The 21,998-nt window shown below is 46.9% G+C and overlaps 1 protein-coding gene across 3 annotated transcripts in view; it reads left to right on the top strand.

Moving 5' to 3' along the window:
* MED13 (mediator complex subunit 13) overlaps positions 1-21,998 on the top strand; it is a 197,714-nt gene that overhangs the window by 113,594 nt on the left and 62,122 nt on the right. For all 3 annotated transcript variants that reach the window (XM_032216864.1, XM_032216862.1, XM_032216863.1), the window contains 4 exons: positions 3,094-3,276; positions 5,457-5,619; positions 8,923-9,033; positions 14,252-14,935. In XM_032216864.1, the coding sequence (XP_032072755.1) occupies positions 3,094-3,276; positions 5,457-5,619; positions 8,923-9,033; positions 14,252-14,935 (1,141 nt within the window). The remainder of the gene's footprint in view (positions 1-3,093; positions 3,277-5,456; positions 5,620-8,922; positions 9,034-14,251; positions 14,936-21,998) is intronic.

The raw sequence follows: 21,998 nt of genomic DNA on the forward strand, positions 1-21,998 counted from the left end.
TTGTGGACCCAAACGTAGAGTAGGATTTACGGCCCAGATGTCAAAAAAAAAAAAAAGTTTTATAGCTTTGTTGGAGGAACAGAAAAAGGCAGATAAATTACATTGCGTCACTGACAAGGAGCATGCTTTTAGCCTAGCTGCTGCTCTGTGGGTAATCCAGACAGAGACAAAATGAGAGAGTTCCTCAAGGATTTCGATGTGGGAACAGAGGTAGTTTCAGGTTTCACAGCTGAAGAAAACCGTACACCATGCATTACTGAACTTAAATGGAGACGCCAGTAATTTTAATTTTCCAAACCGCTCCTGGGCTTTCTATGATTCTAAGGAAAGAAAAAAAATGTCTAAAGTCCCTTATCCCACAGCTTGTAGTTAATAGCGCACATGGGTGCAATGTTGTTGTACAGTTTTTGAAACGGAAAGCAAGAAGCCAGAGCTGGGGGTGGGGTAGGGAGGATGCGATTTTACTGTGAGGACACTGTTCTTGTGCAGATTCCTCTGTTGTCTGATTAGTCTAAAATGTATATTTGGTTCATGTGATCTAAGCCAAGTCTCAGCTTTGGCTGAAACTAGGAGTGATATCTAGAGAATGAACACCCAATGTAATTTCCTGCAGTTGCAGGGAAACACCCAGAATCTTGTAGTATGTCGCTTTAAATACAGCTTTTAAAAAGAAAAGAAAAAAGTCCCTAACTTCCTCCCAAATCCCAGGAAACCCCTCACCCAAGTATATAACAAAATTGAGTACTGTATGTATTTATTTTCTGGATCCCCCCCCCCCGTTGTGAACCGCTTAAGAGAGGGCTGTGAAGCACTGTGAAGCGGTATATAAGTCTTAAGTGCTAGTGCTATTATAATTTTAGAATTGTAAGCTGCCCAGAATCATCACAGCCACCCTGAGTCTCTTTGAGAGTGGGCGGCATGCAAATTAATAAAATAAATAAAATAAATAATAAATTTGGTTGGGATGGGCATCTATAGAAATTTAGACAGACAGACCCACACCCACCACACAAACGATGGATGGATGGAATATTTTCCTACCATTTTTAGATGTCAACCAGGAGGGTCTTCATTCATGTCCTGGGAGATATTTATACAGTCATATTGGTTGTGTTTATGTTATACTAATGCTGATAGTTCTTGATTTATGGCCACAAATTGAGCCCCACAGTTGTTGCTAAGCAAGACAGCTGTTAAGTGAGTTTTGCCCTGTTTTATGACTTTTCTTGCCACAGTTGTTAAGTGAATCACTGCTGTTGTTGTAGCTAGTCACTGCAGTTGTTAAGTTAGAAACACGATTGTTTAATGTATCTGCCTTCTCCCCCCCCCCCCTTGCTTGTGACAAAGTTTGGTTTGGTTTGGTTTTATTGGACTTATATGCCCCCCTTCTCCCAAAGGACTCAGGGCTGCCTACAACATAAAAACACATATGACAAAAAGTTAAAAAAGATTAAATAGGAAATCCAATAACCTTCAATTGACCATTTAAATCAAATTTAGGATTAAATTAACAATTTAAATTAATAATTTAATTTATTCTATTCAGGCCAGGCCGGAAAGTCACAAAAGATGATCAGTGACCCCGTGACACTGCAGCCATCATAAATACAATCCAGTTGCCAAGTGCCTCATGTGATCATGGGGAATGCCGCAGCAGTCATAAGTGTGAAAAACAGCAATAACTCACTTTTTAAGTGCCCTTGTAACTTTGAGCAGTCAGTAAATGAATGATGGCAAGTTGAGGGCTACCAATATTGTTTTGTGCTTTTTAAAAAATAAGCTACAATGGCTGGACTCGCACACTGCCCTTAGCCACAACAAGTTTCCTAATAGTTGAGTTTCATTGGTGAAGCCCACAACTCTCAGCGAGGATTTAAAGAGGGAGTGAAAAGACTTGATCCATCTGGCATTGGAGGAGAAATAAGTGCAAACCCATTACTGTTATTACCGTGATGGTGAACCTATGGGAAGCATGCCCGAAGTGGCGCCTGGAGCCATGTTGCCTGGTGCATGCGATGTTGCTCGTTCCTCTTCCAGGTTTCTGTTGCGTATACACGTGCAATGATCAGCTGGCCTTCGTGTGTGGGGTAGTGCCAGAAACTGGAAGAGCTGGTCTTCCGTTTTCCGATGTGAGCATGTGCGCCAGCCAGCTGAACATTACATGTGCATGCCAGTAACCAGAAGACTAGCTGGCATGCGCCGGAAATCAGAAGTTCATTTTCCGGCACGTGCGTGACCTCTGGGTTGCACGCACATGCACTCACTTGGTGTCGAAAAGGTTCGCATACACTGCTATATACTATATTTTTCGGAGTATAAGACACACCTTTTCCCTCCCTAAAAGAGGGTGAAAATTTGGGGGCATCTTATACACTGAATGTAGTCCCACCCACCCACCAGCCGCAACCCTTTGGCCTCTGCCTCCCAGCAATTTACCTCTTTGCAGCAAACTGGAGCTTCCAGAGGCTTCAATAAGCTATAGGAATCCCTGCAGCCTGAAACAGCTGATGATCGGGAGAAATTGAAAGGGAAACTTGCTGTTTGCTCCACCAGGCAAATTGCTGGGAGGCAGATTTTTTTTTCTTGTGCTAATCAGGCTGTTTGCTGCAAGGAGGTAAGTCAACAACTGCAAATGCCTATAGAATGTTCAGATTATTAGACATTTTTTTAAAGACTGCTTTATTATTGTTCTAGACAGCTTAACAAAATGAAGAAGATTTTTTAAAATAAATGCTTGATCTGAAGAGGCCCCGTGCTATTGTTTTAAAAACTGCTATTCTTTTAAATAGCGGAGAATAACTATACTTCCAGAAAGCACATCGATTTTAACAGCATCTGTACAAGTATAGTCTGAAATGTAACCCTACAAAGAGTGTATATTGTCTGCGCTGTTTGCTGTTTGTTGCAAGGAGGCAAATTGCTGGGAGGCAGAGGCAGATATTTTTCCCTTGTTTTCCTCCCCAAAAGCTAGGTGCGTCTTATACTTCGGGGCGTCTTTTACTCTGAAAAATGCAGTAATGTCTGCTAGTGTATCTGTAACTCAACTGGATTGTGAAATAAATCACTGTTTTCTTTTTCCCTCCCACTCTGAAGCTGGTGTGCGAATGGTCTACCCAGCCTGCTTCGTTCTGGTTCCTCAGACAGACATTCCCGTTCCTAGCACTGCTGGTGCAAGCAACTGTTTGGGTGTCCATCAAGTGCCTGTTTCCACGAGAGATCCAGCTATTTCCTCAGTTACTCTCACGCCACCGACCTCCCCAGAAGAAGTTCAGACAGGTAGAGTAAAAACAATTATTGACCTATCAGAATGGACCGCTCTTAAAATTTGTCTTTTGAATCTCCAGAGTAGAAGAACTTCCAACTATTGGGGAGTTCTTTTATCCTGATGCTTAGAGTGCATGTGAGGACCGGTAATATCTAGTAAAGCTGCCACAGTGACGTGTAATACATTCAACATATATGCTTTGTGTTGTAAAAAAGCAACAAAGATGATTAGGGAGGCTAAAACATATAAAGCGGCGGCCTCCCAATCTTTTGGGCACCAGGAACTGGTTCGGTGGAGAAAGATCTTTCCGTGGACTGGAGGGAGCGTGGTTTCGCAGGCTGCCTGGATCCTGCAGATGGGACTTCGCTTGTTTGCGTGGCCCTGTTTCTGGCATGCCACGGACTGGTGCTGATCCACAGACCGGGATTTGGGGACTCTTGATATAAAGAACGGTTGCGGGAATTGGGTATTGTCTAGTTTAATAAAAAGAAGGACTAGGGGTGACATGATATGGAGCCGAGGTGGCGCAGTGGTTAAATGCAGCACTGCAGGCTACTTCAGCTGACTGCAGTTCTGCAGTTCGGCTGTTCAAATCTCACCGGCTCAGGGTTGACAAAGCCTTCCATCCTTCCGAGGTGGGTGAAATGAGGACCCAGACTGTGGGGGCAATATGCTGACTCTGTAAACCGCTTAGAGAGGGCTGAAAGCCCTATGAAGCGGTATATAAGTCTAACTGCTATTGCTATTGCTATAGCAAACTTCCAGTACTTGAGGGAAGTACAGAGAAGAGGGGGGGGGGGGTCAACCTATTCTCCAAAGCACCTGAGGACAAGAAGCAATGGATGGAAACTAAATCAAGGAGAGAAGCAACCTAGGACTAAGAAGAAATTTCCGGGCAGTTAACACAATTAAACAGTGGAGCTATTGCCTCCAGAAGGTGTGAGTGCTCCAACACTGGAAGTTTTTAAGAAGAGATTGGATAACCATTAGTCTGAAATGGTATAGGGCTTCCTACCTGAGCAGGGGGTTGGACTAGAAGACCTCCAAGGTCCCTTCCAACTCTGTTGTTCTGTTCTGTTCTGTTCTGTTCTAATTTTATTAAGATACAGGTAGTCCTGGATTTACAACAGTTCATTTAAGGATCATTCAAAGTTATAACAGCACTGACAAAAGTGACTTTTGATCATTTTCCATCCCCTGAGTCACATGATAAAAAATTCAAGAGCTTGGCTCAGTGGAACAATTTGCCTCCAGAAGTAGTGAATGCTCCAACACTGGAAGTTTTTAAGACGAGATTGGACAACCACTTGTCTGAAGTGGTGTAGGGTTTCCTGCCAAAGCAGGGGGTTGGACTAGAAGACCTCCAAGGTCCCTCTATTCTATTCTATTGGCAACTGACTCATTTATGACGGCTGCAGTGCCCTGTGATCATGTAGTAACCTATTGTGACTTTCGGACATGCAAAGTCAGTGGGGAAGCCAGTTTCACTTAGCAGCCCATAGCAACAGCACTTAGATATACTGCTTTATAGTGCTTTACAGCCCTCTCTAAGCGGTTTACAAAGTCAGCATATTGCCCCCAACACTTTTGGGGTCCTCATTTTACTCACCTCGGAAGGATGGAAGGCTGAGGCAACCTTGAGCCTGGTGAGATTTGAACTGCCAAATTGCAGGCAGCCATCAGTCAGCAGAAAGTAGCCTGCGGTACTGCAACTCTAATCAGTGCACCAGTGTGGATCATGCCACTTAACTGAACAACTGCAGTGATTCACTTAACAACTGTGGCAAGATAGTTTGTAAAATGGGGCAAGACTCACTTAACAAATGTCTTGCTTAGCAACAGAAAAGGTTGGGCCCAGTTGTGATCGTAAGTCGAGAACTACCTGTAAACCCAATCAAGTTATTTTTTTCCTTGTGGATGCTTTTGTGTACTTATTGTCAACGAAGGACTAAGTTTTTGATGCGGGTGGGGTGGGGTGCGTACTTAATAAAACTTTGAGGCTTCTGCTTAAGCTTGCATTCACACAATGTCCTAAAATGCTGTGGTTGTTAGCTTTGACTTGCTTTCTAAATGCATAAATCACTATGTCTCACTGACCAGAGCTGTATAGATTTTCCTTTCTGGTTTAGCGGATTACGGGGTAGATACAATATAATAATGAGATGTCTTCTGCTCTGGCTTCCTTTTTCAGTTGATGCTCGTTCAGCTCAGAAGTGGGTCAAGCTGTCTTCAGTTTCCGATGTGTTCAGTTGTGACAGCACTAATCACCACGGGGGGAGGATCCCTCGAAAGCTGGCCAATCAGGTGGTTGACAGAGTTTGGCAAGAATGCAATATGAACAGAGCACTGACCAAGTAGGTGGTTTTATGAGTTTATGAGTTTATTATTTATAGGCCGCCCTTTTCCCTGAGGGGACTCAGGGCGGCTTACAATTTATAGGGAAGGGGATACAAGACAATAAAACAATAAACATGAAAACAGTGCAAGTAAAAATAAAACACAATATTCATCATTCGGGTGGGGACAGATTACGATCTTTATCCCCAGGCCTGACGGGATAGCCAGGTCTTAAGGGCTGCGCGGAAGGTCTGGAGGGTGGTGAGGGTACAAATCTCCACGGGGAGATCGTTCCATAGGGTCGGAGCTACTACTGAAAAGGCTCTCCTCCGCGTAGTTGCCAGTCGACACTGACTGGCAGATGGAACTCGGAGGAGGCCTAATCTGTGCGATCGAATAGGTCGCGAGGAGGTAATTGGCAGGAGGCGGTCTCTCAAGTACGCAGATCCACTGCCATGAAGGGCTTTATGGGTGGTAAGTAGGACCTTGAAGCGCACCCGGAGATCAACAGGTAGCCAGCGCAGCTCGCGGAGGATAGGTGTTATGTGGGCGAACCGAGGTGCACCCACAATCACTCGCGCGGCCGCATTCTGGACTAGCTGAAGTCGCCGGATGCTCTTCAAGGGCAGCCCCATGTAGAGCACGTTGCAGTATTCCAGCCTAGAGGTCACAAGGGCCCGAGTGACTGTTGTGAGAGCCTCCCGGTTCAGGTAGGGTCGCAACTGGCGCACCAGGCGAACCTGGGCAAATGCCCCCCTGGTCACAGCCGTCAGATGGTGGTCGAAGGTCAGCTGTGGGTCCAGGAGGACTCCCAAGTTGCGAACCCTATCTGAGGGGTATAAAATTTGACCCCCCAGCCTGAGTGATGGAGCACTAACCAAATTATTGTGAGGGAAACACAACAACCACTCGGTCTTCTCCGGGTTGAGTACAAGCTTGTTAGCCCTCATCCAGTCCCTAACGGCTTCAAGACCCCGGTTCATTACGTCCACCGCTTCATTGAGTTGGCACGGGGCGGACAGATACAACTGCGTATTGTCCGCATATTGGTGGTATCTTATCCCGTGCCTCCGAATGATCTCGCCCAGCGGTTTCATGTAGATGTTGAATAGTAGGGGGGATAAGACCGAACCCTGCGGCACCCCATATGTTAGGGGCCTAGGGGTCGATCTCTGCCCCCCAACTAACACCGACTGCGACCTGTCCAAGAGGTAGGAGGAGAACCACTGTAAGACAGTGCCTCCCACCCCCACCTCCCGCAGTCGTCGCAGAAGGATACCATGGTCGATGGTATCGAAAGCCGCCGAGAGATCAAGGAGAACCATGATGGAGGCGTGGCCTCCATCCCTGGCTCTCCAGAGATCATCGGTCAATGCGACCAAAGCGGTTTCTGTGCTGTAACCAGGTCTGAAGCCCGACTGGAAGGGGTCAAGGTTTTATTTTATTTTTGACATTTGGTAAGAACGTCAAAATGTAGCTCAGTGGATCCATATGGGATAGGAAGAAAATACCGCCGGCTTCTTTCTGCATTGTAGGTACGGATCTAAATTGAAATAATACCCACCAGCTTCCAAAAAGTTAGGAAACTCACATGGATTATCTAAAGCTTAATAATTGATTTGCTAGCTCAGGATTATTCCGCTATTCTTTTTCTAAGTTTGATCAGCCAAGTGCTTTGGGGAGCCTGACTGTAAGTCACGGAGATGCTAAAGTTCTTTGATAATTAAAACAGTGACACGGAAATTCCCAGTAAATACCTTGTGATATTAAGAGGCTAATAAATATCCATAATAATTATTGAATTAAATTTCCATGCTGCCAAATCATTCTGGCTCCTAGTGGATTATGACATTACATACAATGAAGAAAGATAATTACTATCAAACATTTGAAGTAAGCAAATACACTTATCCCACAAAAGACTATAAACCCAAAATTAGTTTTCAGGTGAAAACCAACAATACCAACTAGGACAGAATAATTGTAACCATAATGACATCCCAAAAGCTCTTCCTTAGCTTCTGGACGGCTGTTAACATGAAAGCCAGTCTGATTTCTAGAGGAAGGCCAACCCAAATCTTAGATGTCATAATAATAACAATAATAATAGCATGCCTTCCTCATTCCCCCCAAATGGGACACCGCTTTTCTCCCAGAATGATGTCCTTAGCTTAAGATAAAGATAAAGGTTCCGCTCGCACATATGCACCCCTAGAGTTGTTTCCAACTCTAGGGGCAGTGCTCATCCCCGTTTCAAAGCCGAAGAGCCAGCGCTGTCCAAAGATGTCTCCGTGGTCATGTGGCCAACATGACTAAATGCCAAAGGTAACACTGTTACCTTCCCACCAAAGGTGGTTCCTACTTTTTCTACTTGCATTTTTGAATGCTTTCCAACAATTGTGGTTGGCAGAAGCTGGGACAAGTAACGGAAGCTCACTCCATTACGCAGCGCAGGGATTCAAACCACCGAACTGCCAACCTTTCTGATCAACCACTGAGCCACCACATCCCTAAGTCCCCGCATCCTTAGCTTAGACAGGACCATATTCTTTGCGGTCCTTGGTGCTTTCTGAGCTTGGTTGGCCAGTATAATTAACAATCGGAAAATAACACCAGGATTAACACCAAACCAACAATCAAGCAGTAAACAATATCCCAATCAACGAACAACCAACTAAGACAAGCAATCAAACATTAAACAACAGCCTAATCAAAGAACCACCTAAGGGCACTCCCACCAACACTGACAGGGCAAACAGAGAGCAAACCCCACTCCCTCTTGTATCGCTGATGATGTAGCCTAGTTTGGTAAGGAAACATCTTCAAGAAAACAACCAAAGCTTGGAGAGCACCAAGGACTCCACAGTTCACCCCTGGACTACAAATATCCTCTTCCATCGACTGTCACAGGCATCACAAGCTAACTACAAAGTGCTTGTTTGCAATTATTTAATTTGATTATACATTGTGACTATTCCGAGGAATTGAAGTCTTACAATATTTTTGTTAGTATTTACTTATATAATTTAATTGTTCACAATAAAAAAACAGTGGTAAATGATATATACTTGGGTGATAATTTTTTTGTTATGGGCTCGTCAGGAAGAGGTCCCTCCACAAACACTTGGTTCTCGTGTTATCATAACACACCACACATGATAGCTTCTAAACGAATGGAGGTTAAGTCCTAGAATTCCTAGTTAGCAAACTGGAAATTTCAGTTCCAGTAGAGCCATAGAAGACCAGTAGTAGTTTAGTGCCTTTTAAAATATATTTTCCCATACTTAAAAATGTTTTTTTTTTCCTTGAATGCAATGTAGAAGGAAGTATTCTGCTACATCAAATGGCTTATGTGAAGAGGAGACGATTGAGAAAATGGGATTTTGGGACTTCGTTGAAGCTGCACAGAGGGCCAATTGCACATGTTCCAGGTAGGAGAACCTGTTCTGACCGAGGCTTCCCAAAAGCACGAAGCCAACTCCTCATCCCAATAAAACCTCTTTTATTTAGGTTAAAGGGAATTCCACTCCAGCAAATTCCCGGCCAACAGTCTTTCAAGGGATTTCACAACCACAGACCTTTATCAGGCTTGGGGAGCTGCCAGGCCGATATCTTCTAAACACCACGCTGTAGCAGCAATTACATGGCAAGAAGTCAGGAACAGATCTTCCCCCTAATGAATTGAACTAACTGTCTCCTGCAAACTCCCCTCCCCTTTCGCTCCTCTTTTATTTCATATGGGAGGGGCCATTCACTGTCCACCCGTGGCTTTACTCACGAGTCAACCCTTGTTCCTTAGCTGTTCCCTTCTCTTGGCGGCGCTGCGCATGTGCACATCGGGAACAGGTTCCAGCTGTTCTTCTGCCCCACTGATCTTTGACTCCGAAGGCAGCTGATAACTGCCAGATGGCCCTGGCCCCCTCTCTGCCTCCAACGCAGAGCCTTCCCCAGACTCCAGGACTGGCCCATGTTCCTCTCCAACCTCCTCACTGTCTGAGTCTGGCGCCAACTCCGCTGGCCACAACCGAACCTGATAGTTGAAAACAGGCAGAGACCTTTTAGGGTCCATTGTATGAAATAATGAAACAATAAGAAGCTAATGGCTTGCCAGCACAATCAATTTAAATGTGTCAATTTCTCAAAGTAAGATATGAGACAAACAGGTAACTGGTAGCTTATGACGACAGTTGAGTCCAAATATTCCTTTACTAAGCAGGACAGTTGTGAAGGGAGTTTCGCTCCATTTTATGACCTACCTTGCCACAGTTGTTAAGCGAATCGTGGCAGTTGTTAAATGAATCACGCGATCCCTAACCCTCTTATTTTACTCATCTACTATATTGGGTGATTATCTCTAGTAAATTTAAACTCTCTTGAGTGCATATGTTAAATCTCCTTAACTACTATTTTTGGGCTTTATTGACTTCCTTCATTGATCCTTGTTTCTTTCCACAATACAATACAATACAATACAATACAATACAATACAATACAATACAATACAATACAATACAATAGCAGAGTTGGAAGGGACCTTGGAGGTCTTCTAGTCAAATCCCCTGCCTAGGTAGGAAACCCTATACTGTTTCAGACAAATGGCTATACAACATCTTCTTAAAGACTTCCAGTGTTGGGGCATTCACAACTTCTGGAGGCAAGTTGTTCCACCGATTCATTGTTCTATCAGGAAATTTCTTCTTAGTTCTAAGTTGCTTCTCTCCTTGATTAGTTTCCACCCCTCAGGTGCTTTGGAGAACAGTTTGACTCCCTCTTCTTTGTGGCAACCCCTGAGATATTGGAAGACTGCTATCATGTCTCCCCTGGTCCTTCTTTTCATTCAACTAGACATATCCAGTTCCTGCAACCGTTCTTCATATGTTTTAGTCTCCAGTCCCCTAATCCTTTGTTGCTCTTCTCTGCACTCTTTCTAGAGTCTCCACATCTTTTCTACATCATGGCGACCAAAACTGAATGCAAATATTCCAAGTGTGGTCTTACCAAGGTCTTATAAAGTGGTATTTACCCTTCACGTGATCTTGATTCTATCCCTCTGTTTATGCAGCCTAGAACTGTGTTGGCTTTTTTGGCAGCTGCTGCACACGGCTGGCTCATATTTAAAATGGTTGTCCACTAGGACTCCAAGATCCCCCTCACAGTTACTACTATTGAGCAAGGTACCTATACTGTACCTGTGCATTTCGTTTTTGTTGCCTAAATGTAGAACCTTACTCTTACTAACCTAGGGGTCAGCAAACCTAAACACTCAAAGAGCCATTTGGACCCGTTTCCCACCGAAAAGGAAACACCGGAAGCCACAAAGGTCCTAACCGGAAGCCCCCTGTTCAATTCTGGAGCTGACCGGAAGTTCAGTTCCCCCATCATAGAGTCTCCTCCTAGCGCGGCATCCTTTTTCCTCTACCTGTCATAACTGAAAGCCCTATCAATTGTGGAGACGACTGGAAAACCCTCCCCCCCCCTTGCCATAGAGTCTTCTCCTGGCGCACTGTGCTTCTCTCCCCCCACCACCACCAGAAGCTCCTCTCGACATTGTGGCGCCGACCAGTGAGGGAGCCACAGCAGAGGGAGGAAAGACCCACATGCGGCTCCAGAGCCGCAGTTTGCTGACCCCTGTACTAACCCTTTCAACTCAGAAGGAAAGAAGGAAGGAAGGGGGACAAGAACGAAAGCCGGGTATTCCGACAGCCTCCTCTCTTCCTGTTTTGTCTTGGTTGTAAATCTCTTTATGACGCAGGAGTGCAGCTGGGTAATTTTAAACCCTGGATTTTATGCTCTTGACAAGGCCCCTAAGGGTGACCCTGCATCACTTTGTTAAGAATATTTCTACTGAGAGGAATAAAATGAGCATCTGTAATTACGTACATTTCCAGCTGGCTGCCCTCTGACTATATTAGATATGTCAAGAAGAGGAAAGAGAGAGAGGGAGGGAGAAAGAAAGAAAGAAAGAAAGAAAGAAAGAAAGAAAGAAAGAAAGAAAGAAAGAAAGAAAGAAAGAAAGAAAGAAAGAAAGAAAGAGAGAAGGCTGTGGTGAGCAGAGCCAGTCCCAGTTGGCCCTGTCTTGTCCTCTTCTGTCACATATTGACGTCAGGCCTGTTTGCGGCTGCACCTGTCGTCTACCACTCTGACCGGGTTCAGGCAACCTGTGAAACCCGAAACCTGGGTTAACCAAACACAGTTGCTATGTTCACATTACATGCAATAGGCCAGGGATGGGAAACCTTTTCAGCACCAAGTGCCCAAAGCGGAACACGCTGTATTCACATGCATGTGCGCATGCTGGGACACTGGAAAACCAAAGACCAGCTGGCCGGGGCTCATTGCCAGATTTTGGGCTGTTTTGGGGGCTGTTCTCAGGCCGTTTTTCGGGCCGTTTTCCGGTGCTCCAGCGCCCACGAAGAACAGCTGGCAATGGCGCATCTGCCCACAGGGAAGGCTCTTCGTGCCACCTCTGGCATGCATGCCATAGATTCACCATCACGACAACAGGCCCTTCTCTCCCCAAATAAATGGATTCATGTGTGCAGCATTGCACAAACCGAACTCTAGGTGCTCTTTCGTATTTTTTGGGGGGGGAGGTGTCTTTCTTTACTGCAGGCCTGCCAGGTGGGAACAACCAGATCCACACACGCATGTAGAATATAAATTAATTACAGGTAGTCCTCAACTTACAAAGACAATTGAGTTCTGCCCCATTCCACGACTTTTCTGGCCATCGAGGTTCAGTGAATCACAGCATCATGGTTCAGTTAGTAACATGTTGTAAAAGGAATCTGGCTTCCCCATTGACTTTGCTTGTGAGAAAGGCCGCCAAAGGTGATCACGTGACCCTGGGACACTGCACAGCCGTCATAAATACGTGCCACTTCCTAAGCGTCGGAATTTTGATCAAGTGACCATGGGGATGCTGCAAGAATCGTGAAAAATGATCCTAAACAATTTTTCAGTGCCTTTGTAATTTTGAATGGTCACTAAACGAATGGTTGTAAGTCGAGGAACTACCTGTACTTTATTTCTCTATGCCTATTTCACAGCAATCTTCTCAGACGGGCAATTTGCCCCCGGGGGGGAAAAACACTAGATAAAGTTCAAAGGTATTCAAGGGGTGTTGGACCTTGCCCTTTTGTGACTGACTATCGATTCCAGACTAATTCCCTACTTGACTCCTTCTCCCAAGTAGGACGATCTCTCTCTGAAGGGCCCTTCTCCTTGGCCTACTGTCTGGTCCTACCTGCCTTGTTGGGGACAACTTACTGTATTTTTCAGAGTATAATATGCACCTTCCCCCCCCCCCCCCCAAGAGGGTGAAAATCTGGGTGCTTCTTATACATTGAATACAGCATTTTTGGCCTCCCGAAACCCTGCCCCCTTTGCAAAAATGGATGTGTAGAGGGTTTGGGATGCCTGCAAAGTGCTCCTGGGGGCTGGGGAGGGCAAAAATGAACCAAAAACAGGGCATTTTTTTGCTCGTTTTTGCCCCTCCAGCCCCCAGGAGCACTCTACAAGCCTCCCAAAGCCTGTGCATGCCCCCCCTTTTTTTTTGCAAAAAAACAAGCCAATTTTTGTGAAAAACCACCCATTTTTTTCCTCGTTTTTGGCCCCCAGCTCCCATTATCACTTTGCAGGCCCCTCAATCTCTCTGCATGCACCGTTTTTCACAAAAAATGAGGCGTAAAGAGGGTTTGGGAGGCCTGCAGAGTAGAAAAACTCTTCAAAATCTTGGTGCGTCTTATCCTCCAGTGCGTCTTACCCTTAAAATCCGTAAAATTGTGATTTGAAGTACATTTGCAAAGACCAGGCATTACAGATAACCGGTATCTATAACACCTTTATATTTATGATCTGTTATAAATAAACATGTGCCTGGTCCAAATTATAATTCTTTCGCCCCATCTTCAGCTTGTCTATAAATAAGGTAATTAGCTGATATTGTCTCCTTATTAACGAAGAAATGGCCTCCACTCAACTTTGCAGGGCTGAAACACAAGTTCAAATTTGGGAACTCCGCTGCAGGTAGTCCTCGCCGTAGAGCAACAATTGAGCCCAGAATTTATGTTGCTAAGTGAGAAATCTGTTAAGTGAATTTTGCCCCCTTTTACATCCATTCCTACCCCATTTGTTAAGTGAATCCCTGCAGCTGTTACATTAGTAACACGGTTGTTAAACGAATGTGTCTTCCCCGTTGATTTTGCTTGTCGGAGGATCGCAAAATACGATCACATTATCCGGGGACACTGCCAGAGTCACAACTGTGAACTGGACGTAAATCACGTGACCACGGGGATGCTGCAACGGTCATAACTGTGAAAAATGGTCATAAGTTACTTTTTTTTCAGTGCCGTTGTAGCTTCGAATGGTCACTAAACAGTTGTAAGTCGAGGACTACCTGCCCGGTAGAACGTTACGGTTAGTACTGTGAAGAGCTGCAAATAGGGGGGAAAAGCACAATTTCATTCTCTCTCCCTACTCATAGCTCTAATTAGCAGTGAAGAAAAACAGCCCTCCTGGCTCAGTGTTTATGCTTATGTATCCGTTGATTGGTTTCCCTTTTGTGACCTGTTTATTTAACTCGTGGGATTTGGCAGCTGAAATGTGGATGACCTATATCTCCGTTATCTTTCTACCTCCCTTCAGGCACAAAAGTCTCAAACCGAGGCTCGCAGTTCAGCAGGGGCCGGTGCCTCCCGCCGGCCAGCAACCCCAGCCAGCGACCAAGCACAAGGCCAACGAGAAGCAAGAGAAAGGAGACAAACCCCAAAAACGTCCCTTAACCCCGTTTCACCATCGAGTGTCCATCAGCGACAAGGTTATCCTGGAGGCCGACTCCGCCAATCAGCGGCTGGTAATCCCCACTACCGACAGCCAAGTGAGGTTTTCAAACCTCAGAACTAACGAGGTCGCAAAGACACCTCAGATGCACCCCGCGGAAATTGCCAGTTCCCCGCAGCCACCGCCCCTCAGTCCCCACCCATGCGATGCGGCGGAGGAGGGGGCAACCAAAACGCCTTCCACGCCCCAGAGCCAACATTTCTATCAAATGTCGACTCCCGATCCTTTGGTTCCTTCAAAAGCCATGGAAGATAGGATAGAAGGGTTATCCCAGAATTTCCCAGCTACGTTTCCCGATGTCGTAGAGCCCACCATGTACGTCGGCGCCGCAGTGAACTTGGAGGAAGAAGACGCAGATTCCATGTGGAAATATTACAAGGTTCCAAAGAAAAAAGACGTGGATTTTTTGCCGCCGCCTTTGCCGAGTGAAAAATTTCGGGACGAGCCCATGGGATCTGCCGCATCGGACAATGTACCTTCAGCTACAGAGTAAGTGCACCTGAAGTTTGAGCTCGGAGTCCATATCCGTGATTTTTTTCAAAACTTTTGCATGTCTAATTGATTCGCACAATGGTGTGTGCGTGTGTGTGTGTGTGTGTGTGTGAGTGAGTGTGTGCGCGTGCACTGGCTTGGCCTGCACTAATTTTAGAAATATTAACAATGGTACAGGCAGACCTTCACTTAACAATCTTAATTGAGCTTGCAATTTTGGATGTCAGTTGTGGTCATTAAGTAGGTTATGACATGACTGAGCCTTATTTTATGCATAGCATGACAAAACCGCGCTCGACTAAGCTGCGCCCGATTAAACCGTGTCGCTGACGTCATCAACAGGGCGACAACAGCGAGTGCGGAGAAAGAAGGGCGCTTTAAATAGTGCTTTGAAAGCAAGCCGATTCAACTTAAGGTAAGGGTTAGCTTTAGGGTTAGCTTTAGGGTTAGGTTAAGGGTTAGGATTAGGGTTAGGGTTAGGTTAAGGGTTAGGTTTAGGGTTAGGTTTAGGATTAGGTTTAGGATTAGGTTTAGGGGGGTTAGGTTTAGGGGTTAATTTTAGGTTTAATGTTTACAGCGTGCTTCTGTCTCCGTGCTGTTGTCGCCCTGTTGATGACGTCAGCTACGCGGTTTAGTCGAGCGCGGTTTAGTCGAACGCGGTTTTGTGGTGGAACCATTTTATGAGGTGTTTTTTTGTGGTGGTTGTTAAGTGAATGCCACGGTCATAAATAGCAATAGCACTTATATACTGCTTTACAGCACTCTCTGGGTGGTTTACAGCAGTGGTCTCCAACCTTGGCAACCTTAAGCCTGAAGGACTTCAACTCCCAGAATTGTGGGATTTGAAGTCCTCCAGACTTAAGATTGCCAAGGTTGGAGACCACTGGTTTACAGTGTCAAAACCCGATTGCAGAAAATACTTCAGCAACAGAATGGTCAATGCCTGGAATGCACTACCTGACTCTGTGGTTACCTCTTCAAATCCCCATGACTTTAACCTTAAACTGTCTACTAATGACCTCACCCCATTCCTAAGAGGTCTGTAATGGGGCGCGCCTAAGCGCACCAGCGTGCCTACCATCCCTGTCCTACTGTTCATACCCATTTACTGTGTCCATATTTATGTTTATACTTATACATGTTATCTTTTACATGTTTGACAAAGTAAATAAATAAAATAAATAAAAATGAATATATTAACAGAATAACGGAGTTGGCAGCTGGACCTTGGAGGTCTTCTAGTCCAACCCCCTGCTCAGCCAGGAAACCCTATACCATTCCAGACAAATGGTTGTCTTACCTCTTCTTAAAAACTTCCAGTGTTGGAGCGTTTGCATCTTCTGGAGGCAAGTTGTTCTACTGATTCATCGTTCTCATTGTCAGGAAATTTCTCTCCTTGATTAGTTTGCTTCTCTCCTTGATTAGTTTCCATCTGTTGCTTCTTGTCCTGCCTTCAACTGCTTTGGAGCAGCCCCTGAGATATTGCCCCCAACAATCTGGCTCCTCATCTTAGTGACCTCGGAAGAATGGAAGGCTGAGTCAACCTCGATCCTTCTCAGAATCGAACTCCAGACTCTGTGCAGAGTTATCCTGCCATGCTGCATTCTAACCACGGCACCATCAAGCACAGAAATGTTGAGCTCAGTTGTGGTCATAAGTCGAGGACTATCTGTAATACCTTCTGATTTGGGGTTATAACCCATCAATTCACCCCTCCCCACCCCTCACAATAGAATGCCATACAACCACTCAGCCTTTCTTGTTTCTGAAGGTGTAGAAATTTCTCTCTAACCTTAACCATATTCTGAGATTTTGTCTTTTTAGAATCCATGTAGTTTCGGTTAATTACTTTCTATCCTTCTTTGGCTATACTTCTCTTCTTCCATTTTCTCTGTCTGTATTTTTATATTTGGCAATTTAGATAGATTTAGATATATGCAACCGGTTTATTTAGGTGTCTCTTTTAATAGGAAGTGTTTGTAATTGCATCTTCAGTGCTTTCTTTCAGGAAGATTTTCCAGGTAGCTTTTGCCTTCGGAATTTCTAAGCATTGGATCTGATCTACCTTATTTTTTATTTTGCGTTGATGAAAATCTATTCTTCTGAAGTCCGGTACTGTCTATACCCTTCTGATCTTTCTCCCCCCCCCCCCTCTTTTCTAATCACGAACTCCAAGATAACACAGACACAATCTCTGAAGGTTCCAGTCACCTTTACGTAATAAACCAATATCTTTTGGTAGACTGCTCTTCATTGCCTCCATTAAGGAGGGAGGGGGAGAGGCAGAGAGAGAGACAGAGAGAGACAGACAGACAGACAGAGGGGGGGAGAGAGAGAGGGAGAAAGAGAGAGATAAAAAAAGTGAGAGACAGACAGACAGACAGAGAGGGGGAGAGAGAGGGAATTGACTGATTTGCTTGTTCTTGGCTATATTTTTTCACTGAGAAATGATGAAATCCGTAACCCTGAGGTCCTGGTGGTTGAACCATTATAATGTTGATAAAGAAACAACTGTACAAGTAGTCCTCGATTTACGACCACAATTGAGGACAAAATTTCTGTTGCTAAGCAAGACAGTTGTTAGTGAGTTTTGCCCTATTTTTACTTTCTTGCCATGGACGTTAAGTGAACCACTGCAGTTGTTCAGTTAGCAATACAGCTGTTGAAGGGAACCCATTTTCCCCATTGACTTCGCTTGTCGTGACCCTGGGACACTGCAACCGTCATAAATACGAGCCTGTTGCTAGGCGTCTGAATTTTGATCACGTGACCAAGGGGATGCTGCAATGGTTGTAAGTGTGAAAAGTTGGTCATAAGTTACTTTTTTCAGTGCCATCGTAACTTCGAATGGTCACTTAACAAATTGTTGTAAACCCAGAACTATCTGTATCAGCTACCATTTAAATTAAAATGGTTTGCGACAGACTGCTGTGTGAATATGAGCCATTGCATCTCTTCTGCTTTTCTGAATCTGTACAGTGTATGATTCAGGTCCAGATGGCCCATGTAGGGCTGGGTCTGCTTTATAAGTGGGGGGGAAGGGGGTGGCCTGTGCGGTGCTCTGGAGGGCCCACCCACTCTCCTTAACTCTATTTAAGCCGACTGGGGAATTTGCGGGGTGTACAGCACCTGCGCAACGTTCCACTGAGCAGCTGGAGCATCATGGGCAGTGGGTACGCATGCACGCATTGCACGCATCCACATGATGGACGTCCTGCCCCGTTGCGGCGTACTGGTTGTAACGGGAGCCGGAAGGAGGGCCTGCTGGGGAAGGCGGGGGTCAGTGGGGTGGTCGGGGGGACTACTGCTACGGGAGTGGGTCGGAGCATTACGGTCATTACAGGGAGGGGCAGACATGGCGGGGACTTTAGGGCTAGCCATTACCGGGGAAGGAGGGTTCGCTACATCACAGAGATCCCTCCTTCCGGCCCTATGAGCCCCACTCCAAGACCAGATGGCGCGAGTAGTCAGGACCCTGGTCTCAGGCTGTTGTCGCTAAATGCCAGGTCTGTTGTACACAAAGCTCCTCTCGTCCGGGACTTAATTGTTGACGAGAGGGCAGACCTGGCATGTATTACTGAAACCTGGCTGGGCACAGAAGGAGGAGTCCCCCTTGTAGAGATGTGCCCAGAGGGATTTCAGGTGCTTCATCAGCCGAGAGCCCAGGGAAGGGGTGGCGGTGTGGCTATTGTTATCCGGGAGTCTCTGTTACCTCGTAGGGTCCCTGCTCCGGAGCTTGTCGGGTGTGAGTCCCTGCTGATAAAGTTGGACCTCAAGGGTCAAGTGGGTTTGCTGCTAACGTACCTGCCTCCCAACTGCGTTGCAGCATCCCTCCCCTCGCTCCTCGAGTCAGTAGCCGAGCTGGCAGTTGAGTTCCCCAGGCTTATAGTTCTGGGGGACTTTAATTTGCCATCGCTCGGTGAACGCTCTGATGGGGCGCAGGAGTTCATGGCTTCCATGACAGCCATGGGCTTGACCCAGGTAATTCGGGGCCCAACCCATGCAGCGGGTCACATGCTCGACCTCGTATTCCTCTCGGAGCAGTGGATGTGTGATCTTGGTTTGAGGGGTAATGAGATCATACCCCTGTCGTGGTCAGACCACTGCCTACTGAGGCTTGACTTCCGGAGGCCAAACCCCCACCGTAGGGAGGAGGAACCGACCAGGTGGTTCCGCCCCAGGCGACTTATGGACCCGTTGAGGTTCCAGACGGAGCTTGGGGTTATTCCTGATACTCTCGCCCACAGTTCGGCGGAGACTCTGGTTGCCGCCTGGCATTCGGCGGCGTCGGAGTCTCTTGATCGGATTGCGCCACTACGGCCCCTCCGGGTCAGTGGATCCCGGAGACCTCCTTGGTTCACCGAGGAGCTCCGGGAGAAGAAACGCCGGAGGAGATGCCTAGAGCACCTGTGGAGGTCCGATAAGTCCGAGGCGAACCGAGCACTTCTGACTACCTGCACCAAGGACTACGTTCGGGCATTAAGAGCTGCCAAAAGATCACACATCTCCGCCTTGGTAGCGTCCGCCGAGTCACGCCCAGCCGCCCTGTTTAGGATAACCCGCTCCCTCCTTAATAGGAGGGATGCGGGAGACCCCTTGCAGGGTAGGGCTGAGGACTATGCTCAGTTCTTGGCGGACAAAGTAGCTCGGTTCCGGTCGGACTTGGACTCCACCGCAGTAGATCCAGCCGAGACACAGGAGGATTACTTGGCAAATCATCTCTGGGTTGAGTTCCAGGATGTTGCCTCTGGGGATGTGGACAAGGCCATTCGAGCTGTAAGTGCCTCCACCTGCATTCTGGACCCGTGTCCCTCCTGGCTGGTTGCCAACAGCAGGGAGGTGACACATGGCTGGATCCAGGCGGTCGTGACCGCCTCCCTTCGGGAGGGGCACTTCCCCGCCGTACTCAAAACGGCGGTGGTGAGACCCCTCCTGAAGAAACCATCCTTGGATCCAGCCATTTTAAACAACTTTCGTCCTGTCTCCAACCTCCCCTTTATTGGGAAGGTTGTGGAGAAGGTGGTGGCCTTCCAGCTTCAACGGGCCTTGGAGGAAGCTAGTTATCTTGACCCCTTCCAGTCCGGCTTCAGACCTGGTTACAGCACAGAAACCGCTTTGGTCGCATTGACCGATGATCTCTGGAGGGCCAGAGATGGAGGCTATGCGTCCATCCTGGTTCTCCTTGACCTCTCAGCGGCTTTCGATACCATCGACCATGGTATCCTTCTGCGACGACTGCGGGAGGTGGGGGTGGGAGGCACTGTTTTGCAGTGGTTCTCCTCTTACCTCTCGGACAGGTCGCAGTCGGTGTTGGTCGGGGGGCAGAGATCGTCCCTGAGGCCCCTAACATGTGGGGTGCCGCAGGGTTCGGTCTTATCCCCCCTACTATTTAACATATACATGAAACCGCTGGGCGAGATCATTCGGAGGCACGGGATAAAATACCACCAATATGCGGACGATACGCAACTGTATCTGTCCGCCCCGTGCCAACTCAATGAAGCGGTGGACGTGATGAACCGGGGTCTTGAGGCCGTTAAGAGCTGGATGAGCGCTAACAAACTGGTACTCAACCCGGACAAGACCGAGTGGCTGTTGTGTTTCCCTCCCAACAATTTGGCTAATGTTCCAACACTTAGGCTGGGGGGTCAAATTTTATACCCCTCAGATAGGGTTCGCAACTTAGGAGTCCTCCTGGATCCACAGCTGACTTTTGACCACCAGTTGTCAGCTGTGACCAGAGGGGCATTTGCCCAGGTTCGCCTGGTCCGCCAGTTGCGGCCCTACCTAAACCGGGAGGCTCTCGCAACAGTCACTCGAGCCCTTGTGATCTCTAGGCTGGAATACTGCAATGGGCTCTACATGGGGTTGCCCTTGAAGTGCATCCGGCGACTGCAGTTAGTCCAGAATGCAGCCACGCGAGTGATAGTGGGCGCACCGCGGTTCGCCCACGTTACACCTATCCTCCGCGAGCTGCACTGGCTACCTGTCGGTCTCCGGGTGGGCTTCAGGGTACTGATGACCACCTTTAAAGCACTCCATGGTAGTGGATCTGGATACTTGAGAGACCGCCTTCTGCCGATTACCTCCCTCCGACCGATTAGATCGCACAGACTGGGCCTCCTCCGAATCCCATCTGCCAGTCAATGTCGACTGGCGACTACACGGAGGAGAGCCTTTTCTGTTGCAGCTCCGACCCTGTGGAACGATCTCCCCGTCGAGATCCGCACCCTCACCACCATCCAGACCTTTCGCGCAGCCCTCAAGACCTGGCTCTCCCATCAGGCCTGGGGATAGGTTCCCAATTTACCCGCCCGAGTGTTGACTGTTGAATGCAAGTTGTGTTTTATTATTTTTCTTTTGTTCACATTTTGTTTGTTTTTTGATATTGCACCCCCTTCCCCGTGATTGTAAGCCGCCCTGAGTCCCCTCAGGGAAAAGGGCGGCCTATAAATCTTAATAAATGACTAAAAAAATGACTAACCCACCACTGGTCCAGATGACTGTATTGTCACGAGTTTCTGGTAGTTCTACAATAAATCCATGGCTAAGTCCTCCCATGGTCTGGTAGGGGTCGTCACCGTCTGTAGAAGGCCGGGAGGTTTTCCCAATCATTTCTTCATGGTGGCACAGATGGTGCTGCTCCAAACATATTCCTCTAAATCTTGTTTCATTCACGGCCACCAGAACTGTCAGTTCATCAGCTGAAGGGAATTTAGGAACCCGAAGTGTTCCACAGCCCTAGCATTGTGGCACCATTGTACCACTGCTATATGTTGGGTATCAGGGATGTATATTTTTGAACCCTTCAAGGCCAGACCGTCTTGCCGAGTGAGAAGCTGTTGATGTCAGCGTTCCAAATATCATCCAGAATCAAATCAGAGTTCAAGGCAGAGCTTTCCTCAAAGTTCCAATTTATTAAGAGAGACATGTTGACACATCTGTGAGAAACCCGAATCTGAAAGCTTCCTGGGATTTCTACCCAGTTGAAAGTTCATGATCTTGTCCTCACACCCTCAAGTCCATCACATGGTCCACTGCCATATTGGCATTTCCACCC

This window comes from Thamnophis elegans, chromosome 4, assembly GCF_009769535.1.
Source record: "Thamnophis elegans isolate rThaEle1 chromosome 4, rThaEle1.pri, whole genome shotgun sequence".
NCBI classification, from domain to species: Eukaryota; Metazoa; Chordata; class Lepidosauria; order Squamata; family Colubridae; genus Thamnophis; species Thamnophis elegans.